We start from the raw sequence: 13,275 nt of genomic DNA on the forward strand, positions 1-13,275 counted from the left end.
TGCACTCTCACAGAATGAGATTGCCGTCACTCACAAAATGGTGGAGCTGCTAATTCACAGAATTGTGTGCTCATTGGAATACACACATGCAGTCTATGCAACTGAGGTCAAAGCAGAAAATAGAGCTGTGCAGATGAGATAAAAGTGGTGTGGATGGGGGGAGGAGACACAGAAGCATGGATAGGTGAGACGCAAAGGCATGTAGAGTAGGGAAGGCTAAGCAGTACAAGGGGGGGTAGCCAAAGTAATGCAGATGGGTGGAAAACAGTGGTGCGGATGGGGGGAAACAGAGTGGCACGGTTTGGGGGGCCAGCGACGTGGATAGGGGTTGAGAGTGGCATGAGTAAAGACGGATTGGTGCAGATAAGGGAATACAGACTAGCACAAACAGGAGAACACACAACAGTAGGGATTGGGAACCACAAGTACCAGCAGGTGGGGAATTAAGGGCCTACTGGTACCTATAGTACCGCTGCAAAATAAATATTAATATAAAACAAACAGACATGGTATTTTAAAATATTTTATTTAGCCGCAACTTCACCTGGGGGGCGGCAGCCTCTAAGCTCTATTTCACGGCCGACGCCATGCAGGGCTTCCGCGGCGTCTTCTTGCTTCAGCTGGTCTTCTCTCCAGCTCCGCGGCCGACGACTGAGTGCACGGCGCCTCGCACTAGCTGTATTTAAGCCAGCCGAGGGGGCGGGGCGATGACGTCACGAGCCATGATTGGCTTGCGATGGCCATCTGTGAATTTCAAAAATGGCGCCTCAGCGCCATTTTTGAAAAGGGCACACTCAGTTCTCACCATTGAAGTCAATGGTGAGAACAGCTCATTGGCTGAGGGCAGAAGGCTCGCCTCTCTCAGCCAATGAGCACTCCACACTGGGATTTCTGAACTGAAATGCCGGGCGGAGCTGTCATTCGGTTAGTAGTGTCCTTAGAGGATACTACTAAAGTACGAGGGTCCGCGTACTTTCGTTTTTTTTTTTTGCCAAGACCCTGGATTGCCTGAAGAGGACAGATCCATGCATAGGAGGAGGTGAGTATGGAATTTTTATTACAAGTACTTCATTGGACTGTCTACTGGAGAAGAGGACAGACTGGCTACAGGGATACTAGGTGAGTATGTGAGGTAGTGTGTATGCATGTGTGTATGCATGTGTGAGTACATGAGTGTGTGCATGTATGTTTTAATAAAATTGTACTTTTCTATGGTGTGTGTGTGTTCTGTGTTTTTTTTTTGCTTTTGCTGTGGAACTACAGGTGCCAGCAGGCCCGTAATGCCCCGCATGCTGATACTTGTGGTTCTCCAAGTACCCGCATGCATGTGAGGCTTGCTGGGAACTGTAGTTCCACAGCAAAAGACAATATTTATATTTTCTTATGCACAACACTACACAATCAACCCGGCACCCACCGCCTGGGCTATCAGCCTGGGCCTGGGGTGCGCACGGGGGAGGGGGACCCCTTTATTGGGGGGGTCCCCGGCCTGGGCTGACTAGAGGTCAGGGGTAATGCTTTGGCTGGGGAGCCTGGTGAATGCCTGGCTGTGGCATCACCCCCCGCTAGAAAGAGTCTGGTGCAGGTTCTGGAAAATACAGGGGGACCCTATGCATTTTTTCCCCATGTATTTCCAGAACCAGGGCCGGCTCAGAACCCAGTGCTGGTTGCACTTAATACGGGGGACCCCTACATCATTTGTCCCCCGTATTTTGGCAACCAGGACTGGTTCTGAAAAGCCTGGTGCTGGTTGTGCTTCATACTGGGGACCCATATGTAATTTGTCCCCAGTATTTAGCACAACCAGTACTGGCTTTTCAAAGCCCGTTGCTGGTTGTTGTTTTTGGGGAGGGGGCCACGACATTTTTTTACACAGGTTTTATTTTTTAATTAAACACAGAAGCATAGACAGGTCTCACTGACCCGTCCCTGCTTCTGTGTTTTTTTTTTTTAAACACAGATGCAGGTATTATGGATATTCCAGATCCGAGCTTGCATCTGTGTGCTGCTACCTCCCCTAGTTTCTAACGCCTGCTACACTGCCACCCGCACTGCCGCCGCACAGCTGCCACTAATGCCTGCTACCATCCCCGATTCCCGGCCGCAGCGAATGCCCGCTAAACCGGACCCGGCCCCCAGTATCACCGCAAAAGGCAGCCATCTTGTTGCACCCAAGTGAAGCCACTGTGACTACACCTGCTGAAGGCTCCTACTGCGGCTGTGCAAGAAATTGAAACTTCCTATCTGTATAATGGCGGATTTGTGAGGTAATAGTTTAAAGACTGTAACTTTCTCAATTACCTGAACCTCAAAAGGCCCTATTCTGGAACAATAGCTACCTAATAAAACAAACCCCAAGTTTAAATTCGCCCCCTACCCTGAGTTATGCCTTCCCAAAAAACCCCCATAGAGTACAGCAGAAAAGTTGTCCTAATTGAAAATGTCAGAAAAAAGTGACAGTTGGAGCTTTAGATTACTCCCAAATCCTCATTTTTTATGTTTTTGCCCTGAAATTTTGCACGCAGCACCGAGCGATAGTTCTACCCGTCCGTGCCAAATTTCAGCCCGGTACCTCCAATAGTTTTGAGGTGTATTCCCTTAAACACCCTGCCCCCACCTTTGGAAATCTCTATGGAGATTTCCGTTTTTTTCTATTCAGCCTTAATATAAGGGCACAAGAGGAGAGATCTTTTTCATGATGTGTGAGAAAGTGCTTAGGAAGACTGTGTATTAACAATCCCATGTTTAATGTTCCTTACATACTATTGAATATGTATTTTATTTTAATATATATATATACATATTAGGGGTGAGCGGGTTCGGATTTCTTAAATCCGAACCCCCCCGAGCCCCCCAGATCCGAGGCCGATCCGAGTCAGGCTCGACTTTTCCTGCCTGACTCGGATCTGAAATTGAGGCAAAACGTCATCATCCCGCCTTCCGGGTCTCGCAGGTTTTGGATCCTATATAAGGTACCCGCGTCGGCGCCATTTTCTCACTTGGCTGTGGACAGTGAAGAGGGAGGGTGGGAGTTAGGGCTGGCTGGGCTGTGTAGTGTAGTGTAGTGCAGAGTAGTCTTGTGCTGTGCTGTGCTGTGCTGTGCTGCTGTTGTCCACTACTTCAAAGTCCATAGGGGCTGGATGTGTTGTGCTGTGCTGCTGTTGTTAATAGGGGCTGTGATCACTACTTCAAAGTCCATAGGGGCTGGGTGGACTGTGTTGTGCAGTCAGTTCTCCATAGGGGCTGTGTCCACTCCAAAGTCCTGTGCAGTGTCCCAGTCCTAAAGGGGTGCTGTAGTGTTGTCCAGGGGGTGCTCTGTCCATCAGGGGTGCTCCCCCCAAGTGCTAAAAAAATAATATTTTTTCTGTGTTTGTGAATTGTGTGCGCAGTAGCCGCACGTGCATCAACAAAGTAGTGCCAAGCGTGCGCCGGTGTCATAAGTAAAGGGCCGGCTGGCTTGACCGTTAAAGGGCGCTGTAACCCCCAAAGTACACTCCAGTCCAAACCCCAAAAAAAAATATTTTCTGTGTTTGTGAATTGTGTGCGCAGTAGCCGCACGTGCATCAACAAAGTAGTGCCAAGCGTGCGCCTGTGCCATAAGTAAAGGGCCGGCTGGCTTGACCGTTAAAGGGTGCTGTAACCCCCAAAGTACACTCCAGTCCAAACCAAAAAAAAAATATTTTCTGTATTTGTGAATTGTGTGCGCAGTAGCCGCACGTGCATCAACAAAGTAGTGCCAAGCATGCACCTGTGTCATAAGTAAAGGGCCGGCTGGCTTGACCGTTAAAGGGTGCTGTAACCCCCAAAGTACACTCCAAACAAAATAATAAAATATTTTCTGTGTTTGTGAATTGTGTGCGTAGTAGCCGCACGTGCATCAACAAAGTAGTGCCAAGCGTGCGCCTGTGTCATAAGTAAAGGGCCGGCTGGCTTGACCGTTAAAGGGTGCTGTAACCCCCAAAGTACACTCCAGTCCAAACCAAAAAAAAAAATATTTTCTGTGTTTGTGAATTGTGTGCGCAGTAGCCGCACGTGCATCAACAAAGTAGTGCCAAGCGTGCGCCTGTGTCATAAGTAAAGGGCCGGCTGGCTTGACCGTTAAAGGGTGCTGTAACCCCCAAAGTACACTCCAAACCAAATAACAAAATATTTTTTCTGTGTTTGTGAATTGTGTGCGCAGTAGCCGCACGTGCATCAACAAAGTAGTGCCAAGCGTGCGCCTGTGTCATAAGTAAAGGGCCGGCTGGCTTGACTGTTAAAGGGTGCTGTAACCCCCAAAGTACACTCCAAACCAAATAAAAAAATATTTTCTGTGTTTGTGAATTGTGTGCGCAGTAGCCGCACGTGCATCAACAAAGTAGTGCCAAGCGTGCGCCTGTGTCATAAGTAAAGGGCCGGCTGGCTTGACCGTTAAAGGGTGCTGTAACCCCCAAAGTACACTCCAATCCAAACCAAAAAAATATATATTTTCTGTGTTTGTGACTTGTGTGCACTGTGGCTGCACGTGCATCAACAAAGGAGCAGCGCCAAGCGTGCGCCTGTGTCCCATAAGTAAAGAGCCGGCTGGCTCATTTCTTAAAGGGTGGTGTAACCCACAAAGTGCACTACTCTCCAGCAAAAATAAAAAAATATTTTCTGTGTTTGTGTGCGCTTTAGCCGCACGTATATATCAATATAACATAAATGGAGGACCAAACTTTCTCTGATAAAAATAAAATAGGGAAAGATCAAGAACCACTTCCTCCTAGTGCTGTTGCTGCTGCTGGGAGTTGTTCATCATCCCAGAGAGGAAGTAGGAACACCACCACTTTTACTAAACAATTGACCCTCCAACAGTCCCTAGCGATGAGGATGAAGTACGACAGCAGTCATCCTGAAGCAAAACGTATAACTGAGGCCTTGACTGCTATGTTGGTGTTAGACGTGGGTCCGGTATCCGCCATTAGTGCAGTGGGATTTAGACAATTGGTGGAGGTAGTGTGTCCCCGGTTCCAAATCCCGTCTAGATTCCACCTGCATCCTCAAAGCAGCAGCGACAAGCGTGCGTCTGTCTGTTAAAGGGTGGTGTAACCCTCAAAGTGCGCTCCACAAACAATAAAAAAATTCTTCCTTTTTTTTCTGTCTTTGTGAAATGTGTGGGCTGTAGCCGCACCTGCATCCTTAAAGCAGCAGCGACAAGCGTGCGTCTGTCTGTTCAAGGGTGGTGTAACCCTCAAAGTGCGCTCCACAAACAATAAAAAAATTCTTCTTTTTTTTTCTGTCTTTGTGAAATGTGTGGGCTGTAGCCGCACCTGCATCCTTAAAGCAGCAGCGACAAGCGTGCGTCTGTCTGTTAAAGGATTACATCGGTGACAGCATCCAAGTAGGCATGTCAGACAGTCCGTACCTGTACTGGCAGGAAAAAGAAGCAATTTGGAGGTCCCTGTACAAACTGGCTCTATTTTACCTGAGTTGCCCCCCCTCCAGTGTGTACTCCGAAAGAGTGTTTAGTGCAGCCGGGAACCTTGTCAGCAATAGGCGTAGGAGGTTGCTTCCACAAAATGTGGAGAAGATGATGTTCATAAAATGAATTATCAACTCTTCCAGGGAGACCAGCCTCCAGAACGTACAGAGGGACCTATGGTTGTGGATTCCAGCGGGGACGAATTAATACTCTGTGAGGATGAGGATGTACACAACACTGAAGAGGGTGAGGAATCGGTGGATGAGGACGACATCTTGCCTCCGTAGAGCCAGTTTGTGCAGGGACAGATTAATTGCCAGCTTGTTTTGTGGGGGCCCAAACGAACCAATCATTTCAGCCACAGTCGTGTGGCAGACCCTGGCGCTGAAATGTTTGGTTTGTTAAAGTGTGCATGTCCTGTTTATACAACATAAGGGTGGGTGGGAGGACAATTCCATCTTGCACCTCTTTTTTTTCTTTGAATTATGTACTGTTTGGGGCCTAGTTTTTCAAACTGCCATCCTGTCTGCCACTGCAGTGTCACTCCTAGATGGACCACGTGTTTGTGCCGCCCACTCGTATCTCTTAGCATAGTCATCCAGCTACCTCGGTGCAACCTTTTGGATATAAAAACACTATTGTGAGGTGTGAGGTGTTCAGAATAGACTGGAAATGAGTGGAAATTAAGGTTATTGAGGTTAATAATAGCATAGGAGCAGAAAAACACACAAATTCTGTGATTTTAGCTGTTTTTATGCTTTTTTTAAAAAAAATCCAAAACACAAAACCCAGAACCCAAAACACGGAAGGGTGGTTTTGGCAAAACCAATCCAGATCCAAAACACGAAGAAAGATCCAGATCCAAAACCAAAACACAAAACACGAAAAGTGGCCGGTGCACACCCCTAATACATATATATATATGTTGAGGCAGGATGTACTGTGAGGGGTGGAGCTTGCAGGAGGTGTGGGTGCCGCCGGGCTTGCAGGGCAGGGGGTGGTAGCAGCTGACAATGCTGTGCTGTTCTTTATTTTCCTGGCGGCTGCTCTGACCTATGCAGTCGCCTTGTGTGGGTCCCACCAGACCCACGCTTGCAGGGCAAGGGGAGGTTGAGGATGACAGCGCTGCGCTGTTCTTTATTTTCCCAGAGGTCAGAGCAGCCACCGGGAAAATACATACCAGCACAGCACTGTCGGCGCTTGCAGGACGGGGGGAGGAGAATGAAGATGACACAGCTCTTTTGGTAGGTATTTTCCTGGCTGCTGCTATCTGCAGTCGCCGGGTGTGGGTCCAGCCGGGTCCCCATCTGCATGGCAGGGGGAGGTAGCAGATGGCAGTGCCAACAGCACTGTGCTACTCTTTATTTTCCCAGCAGCTGCAGAGTTCAGAGCAGCCACTGGGAAAATACTTACCAGCACAGCGCTGTCGGCGCTTGCAGGGCGGGGGGATGAGAACGAAGATGACAGTGCCTAAAGCACTGGGCTGGTATGCTCTGACATCTGCAGCCGTCGGGTGTGGGTCTCACCGGGCTGCCGCTTGCAGGGGGGGCGGAAAGATGACAGCGACAACAGTGCGCTGTTGATTGCTATATCCCCGGTGGTTGCTCTTTCTTCTCTGCAGCCGCCAGGTGAGGGAGCTGCGGGCGCCGGGTACATGGAAGAGTGTGGAGGGATCGGGAGGTCCCTCTGAGATTGGCAGCTGCTAGAAGATCATCTTCCAGCAGCCGCCCACTGAGCTTTTATGACTGGTCGTATCAGATACGACCATGTCAGGTAAAGCCCAGTCTGGTATGGTCGTATCTGATACGACTGTGCCAGGCAAGTGGTTAAAGACAGAGTGAAACAGAGATTTAGATTTACTAAAAAGGGAATCCTTCTGGATATATAACCTTGACACACTTGTATCCCATGGATTAAATGAGGGTATATGTAGAGAGCAAATATTGTGTGCTTAGTACATCACACGAAACAATAGCAAAATATTTATTTATACAATTGACAATAAGGAGTTAATTTATTAAAGAGTGGTTTTATAGAAGTGGAGATGTTGCCCAAAGCGACCAATCAGATTTTACCTATCATTTAGCTAGCACCTTTTAGAAAATAGCTAGAATCTGATTGTTGCTATGGGCAACATCTCCACTTCTAAAAACCTACATTTTAGTAAATATACCCCTTTATTGCTCAGTTTAGCAACTAACCCACTCTGTACCCAACCACTGTGACAGAAATACTAAAGGGTCAATCCAATTAGGTGCGAATTGCGAGTTGCTATTTTCTCTTCGAATTCGCATAGCGATTTAATTTTGCAATCCAATTAGCAACTTGCACTGAATCAGTCAGACTGAATTTGCATCTTTCTATTAGCACCTCCCTGAGGGTGAGAGATGGAAAGGAAAATCTTTATTTTAAGGTTAAAATGTCAGGACACTGTGCTGAACCCCTTGGACACCCCCCCTAATGACTAATTAGGAAATTGGAAGTTTCCAATTAGCTTACTTAGGGCCTGATTCAGACCCACTCGCGAGCGGCTGTCCGCTCGCAAGTGGGTCGATGTTATGGACTGAGCATGCGCACGACGGAGGGAGCTCCGTCGTGCGCATGCGCCAGATGCGACGAGCGAAGGAAAGTCCTTCGCCCGTTGTGTCCGATCAAAGGGGGCGTGCTGTCAATGTTGATTGACAGCACGCCCCCTTTGGTGGGCGTGCCGGGGGCGTGCCTCCCTGACGGGGGCGTTCCCACGGGAACGCCTCCCATCAGAAGCCGGCCCACTGACATCACTAGTGATGTCAGTGGGAGTGATTTTGGCTCTGATAGAGCCAAAATCACTCCGGAGCTTGCGGTTGAAAACCTCAACCGCAGGCTCCGGCTCGCAAATTCGATGGTCGCGATGGTCTCGACCATCGCGACCATCACAATGCACGCTAGTATAGCCTGTGGGTGGTGACCCACAGCTATACGAGCGTCCAGGAGGACGCTCCATGAAAATGGAGGCGGCCCTCATTCAGAGCGTGCGCTCTGCTCAGAGCGTACGGCTCTGAATGAGGGCCTTAGTCCAATAATTACATGTCATTTTTAGGGGTAAAAAAAAATTGTCCTCGAATTACACCAAAATAAACTTTTTTGTTAGTTTAGGCACCCCAAATTTAATTACTATATTTTTTTAATTGAAAAATATTTTTTTTATATTTTTTTTTTCAAGGTGCCCTCAAAGTACCCCAAAACACCTTTTATCCTACTTTTTTTGCATTTTTATTTTTCATTAATTTGAGATTAAACGAAAAAACGTAGTTTATAATTTTCTTGTAAATAAGAAAAAAATATACAAATCAGCTATTTGACACCATTTAAAAACCTACAGTAATTTCCTAATGCCCAAAAACAGCTTTCTATACGGTCCTGCTAATGAAATGTTCAATTTTGAGGGGTCCAGGATGGTCTCCCCACTTTTTCATGCACCTCTTTTAAATCTCATTTGGCAGTCAATTTACACCCCTTCACTGCGAGTAGTGCGAATATGCATTTTTAATTGGATGGGAATTCTCGGGAGTCTGCGAGTTTCAAGAAACAAACTCACTACTCGCAATTCGCACCTAATTGGATTGACCCCGTAGTATCAATACAAAAATTATGTAACAGAGGAGATCTATTGTAATAAATACATAAAATGTTGCAAATACTTCAATAGAGAGGCAATGGGAAAAAAGCATTATTATGGTATTAATGTAGTAAACCAAATAATTAGTTCTCCTCAATGCAACAACGTAGTTAATTCTAAAATTTATAAAACAAATATATCCAATCGTGCTGGCCACAACAAATGTAATAGTGTAAGTATGAGCAATAGGATAGAGACTCCTCCTTGATATTTACTCACTACTTCCAGCCACATCCACTGATGTATAGAAGCTCCTGTATTATAACTCTACCGGCGGGGTATAGCTGCAGGGACGTATCGGCATTGGAGAGAGCCTTTTCTCCAGTGATCAATCCTCAGAGCCCCAAAAGGTGGTTGCGGTTGAAGCATACAATAGTATCAGAGCAGAGAGTCTCCTTGTAGGGGCAGCAGATTGCACAGCAGCCGACCTACATATCTCAAGCAAGTTACAGATGTGTCCACATACATCTTACTTCCTTGCACGTTGAACATCCCTACTAGTTGCGTCGTGCCGTGGTGTGACTCTGTAGCACTGAGCATCTTTTCGCAAAGGAAGCAAAAGCAGCTTCTGCTAATTAAAAAGGTATGTGGCAGGCCTATATTCTGGGTGCAACTACGGTGTACCTGCATGCAAACGGTATGTTACAGTGTCACAGCCACTGAAATTGTACGTAGCATTTCTCATGCAGATAGATCGCTGCCATGCCATGTCCCCAGAGACCTGCATATGCGCAGTAGCCTGTGGAATAGAGTCTATTAGTGCTCAGAGTCTTCTGTGCTGCTGTAGTGCCGGGTAGAGAGGAGGGGGCCATGCACCTACACGCCATATATTTGTGATTTGATTATATTTGGTAAACAGATTACCTGTATGTTGTTGCTGGCTTTGTATCATAAAACTGGAAGTCCTGCCTCCCAACGACAGAGATGTGTATCTGGGATTCACCATCAGTGTAAAGTTTCAAATTATACCCAATAATAGGCCCATTTGGGAAGAGTGGTGGAAGCCAGCGGACCTCTACTGTATCACTGCTAGAACTGTATAGACTTTCAATTACTGGTGAGTCTGAAGGTACTGTAAAACAAGACAGACAGAGAAACAAAATATGCAGGTTGCCATTTGGTGGGTAAAGCAGAACTCACGTATGTAATGGAGCTGGTAGTACATTACAGGTCATTAAAGATGGTATATAATTGCTTAATACTCTGAAGTGCCAAAAGTCATGGCATAGCAGTAAGTGTAATTGTAGGTGGTGTCACTGTACTGTGAAATGACCAGATCTACATCAGTTGTAATCTGACATCTCATGGGTCAGTTTGAACACCGGCAAGGCTGCTCATAGCAAGGCAACATTAATCATCTGAGTTCGAATGGGGCATGATAGTGGGTGCTCGACGGATGGGACATTCCATTTCTGAAGTTGTAGGTCATTCAACATCCTCGATCTATGGTGTCATGTGTGTACTGAGAATACCTCATGGAAGGCATTACCAACCATCGTGGACAGCACAGTGGTGACCACAGGTGCTTAGTGATCGTGAACAACGGCGTCTGACCAGAATTGCCCATGGTAACGGACAAGCGACACTGATTCAAATCACATCCACATTTAATGCAGTAGGTATCAGATGCATATCCATCAGGTCAGTGCAGTGTTCTTTTGCTTCCATGGGATATGGGAGCACTCGGCCTCATCTGAGCTTGTGACATCACTAATTGGATCCTGGAGGGCTGGCAACATGTGGCATGGTCCAATGAGTCACAGTCCGAGTTGTTTCGTGCTGATGGTAGGGTTCGGGTGTGGTGAGACCCCATGAGGCCACAGACCCCAGTTGTCAACAAGGCACTGTGCAGGCTAGTGGTAGTTCCATAATGGTGTGGGGTGTGTGTTCATGTGGCATGGGTTAGGACCCGCTACATTGCATTGCTTGATGACCATTTGCAGCCCTTCATGGACTTCATGTACTCCCACAACGATGTAATATTCCAGCAGGATAATGCACCATGTCATCTTTCCCAAGTTGTCTAGAATTGGTTAGATAAACATTCTGAAGAGATCCAATGAATGGTGTGGCCACCTAGTTTGCCCGACATGAACCCATATGAGCATTTATATGGTGCATTCACACCCAAGATGCTACACATACAAATATCAGGGATTTGCGGGAAGCTATCTGGACAGCATGGGTCAACATTTCTCCAGAGGCAGTGGTGCATCTATAATGGGTGCAATGTGTGCGGGGCACACGGGCCCCCGGGTCCAGGGGGGCCCCCCACCGCACACACTGCACCCATATTTTTTTTAAACGTACCTGTCCGCGGTCCCGCGTCGGGTGTCACTGCTGCTCAGAACACCGGTGTTCTGCACATGCGCAGTATACTCCTGACACTACAGTGTGCCCGGAGTCTACTGTGCATGCGTAGAATGCCGGAAAACGGGCGCCGCAGCCATTTTCCGGCGTTCTGCGCATGTGCAGTAGACTCTGGGAACGCTCTAGTGCCCTGAATCTACTGCTTCTGCGGTGGCTGGCCAGCCGCGTCAGTCGGCTGCCAGCCACCAGGGAGAGAAGAGGGGGCCCCGCACGATGAGTGCACACGGGCCCCCTCCTCCCTTAAAACGCCCCTGTCCAGGGGTCTTCCTTCCACTTGTGAAATCGATGCCATGTTGAGTTGCTGCATTCACCGGGCTTGAGGGGGTCCTACAGGACATCTAAGCCATGACTTTAGGCTCGTCAGTGTACATCCAATGAGTGGAAAAGTGAAAAACAAAGGTATCCAGAGACAATTAGATAAAACTTTAACTTTTGCTTGTCTTGCAATGGGCAAATTTTTTTTTGTTAGCAATGACTTATTAATAGATAGGAGGGTTTCAGCTTGCTGTACATTGCCAGACACTGCATAATGTATGTACAATTCTATCACTCTCTGGCAAAATCTCACCAGGAACTACAGCACATAAAGAACTTTAACCATTTTATTGGGACGAGAAGTTCAGGTAATTAGTTTGTTTGCATATTGGGTATTTTTTGTAATTTTTATAATGCGATTGAGTTTAGTTTTGGGCCAAAATGCCATCAAATGAATAATCAAATCGATAATCCTAAAACAGGACCACAACTAGGGGGGGGGCTAGAGGTCCACGTGTCCTCCAGCCCAGCGCCACAGGGAGGCTCCAAGCCAGACGCCCGCTGAGATTTTACTACCAGCGGGCGCCCGGATCCTTCCCTGCAGTGCCACGGTAGCCGGAGGCTGGAGTTCTCTCCTGAACTCCAGCTTCCAGCTCTCCCCACGGGCACTATGGGAGAGATGTCATGACGTCTCTCCCATAGTTCAGTGGAGCAGCCGGGCAGTCCGGACGGCGGATCGTAGTTTAAGGTAAGTAATGTTTTGGCTTTTTTCTCTGTAAGTGGCACTACAGTGCCATTAACATATGGACACTACTACAAAGGCATTACAAATTGGGCACTATTACAGGGGTATTACTATATGGCCACTACTACAGGGGCATTTCAATGGGGGCATTACTATATGGGCACTACTATAGGGGCATTACCTTATGGGCCACACTACTACAGGGGCATTGCTATATGGGCACTTCTACAGGGGCATTACTATATGGGCACTACTACAGGGGCATTACTATAGGTACACTGCTGAAGGGGGCATTACGATATGGGCACTGCTGAAGGGGGCATTTCAAGGGGGAATTACCAGGCCAGGTGACAAAAATCCTAGTTTCAGCCCTGCCTAAGAGTTGTCTTTATTTCAAGTAACCATTCAGTATCTATAGCTAATGTCTACAGTTGTAGAGCACCTACATATTGCTGCAATCCTATACAATATTTATATGGTACATCTTAGTTTTATGACAATTATACAAGGAAGACAAAATGTATATTTAATGATGCCACATTTAGTGTAAGCTTTCAGACTTACCTCCAGATGCAAGTGTCCGATAGATAAGGCTAGGTGCCGAGTAAAACTGAAGCTGACAGATAATCCATATTACTCGGAATAGATACTCAGTGTAGGGTTGCAGATTATTCACAGTATATGAAGTCTCTGTTATGGTCTGTATCTCATGAACAGGTAAAATAGTAAGGAGTAAGTGCTTTTAGTCAATTGTCAAAGAAAATTTAAAAAAATGATTGAAACACAGAAAGTGCAGAATAATTT

General features: G+C 46.9%; 1 protein-coding gene across 1 annotated transcript in view; it reads right to left on the reverse strand.

The window, feature by feature from the left end:
* ROS1 (ROS proto-oncogene 1, receptor tyrosine kinase) overlaps positions 1–13,275 on the reverse strand; it is a 335,661-nt gene that overhangs the window by 305,345 nt on the left and 17,041 nt on the right. The window contains exons 4-5 of the mRNA XM_088481008.1: positions 13,036–13,171; positions 9,966–10,173 (exon numbers count right to left, since the gene is read on the reverse strand). Of these exons, the coding sequence (XP_088337134.1) occupies positions 9,966–10,173; positions 13,036–13,171 (344 nt within the window). The remainder of the gene's footprint in view (positions 1–9,965; positions 10,174–13,035; positions 13,172–13,275) is intronic.

Source organism: Taudactylus pleione, unplaced genomic scaffold (genome assembly GCF_031769625.1).
Source record: "Taudactylus pleione unplaced genomic scaffold, aTauple2 ptg000259l, whole genome shotgun sequence".
In the NCBI taxonomy this organism is placed as follows: domain Eukaryota; kingdom Metazoa; phylum Chordata; class Amphibia; order Anura; family Myobatrachidae; genus Taudactylus; species Taudactylus pleione.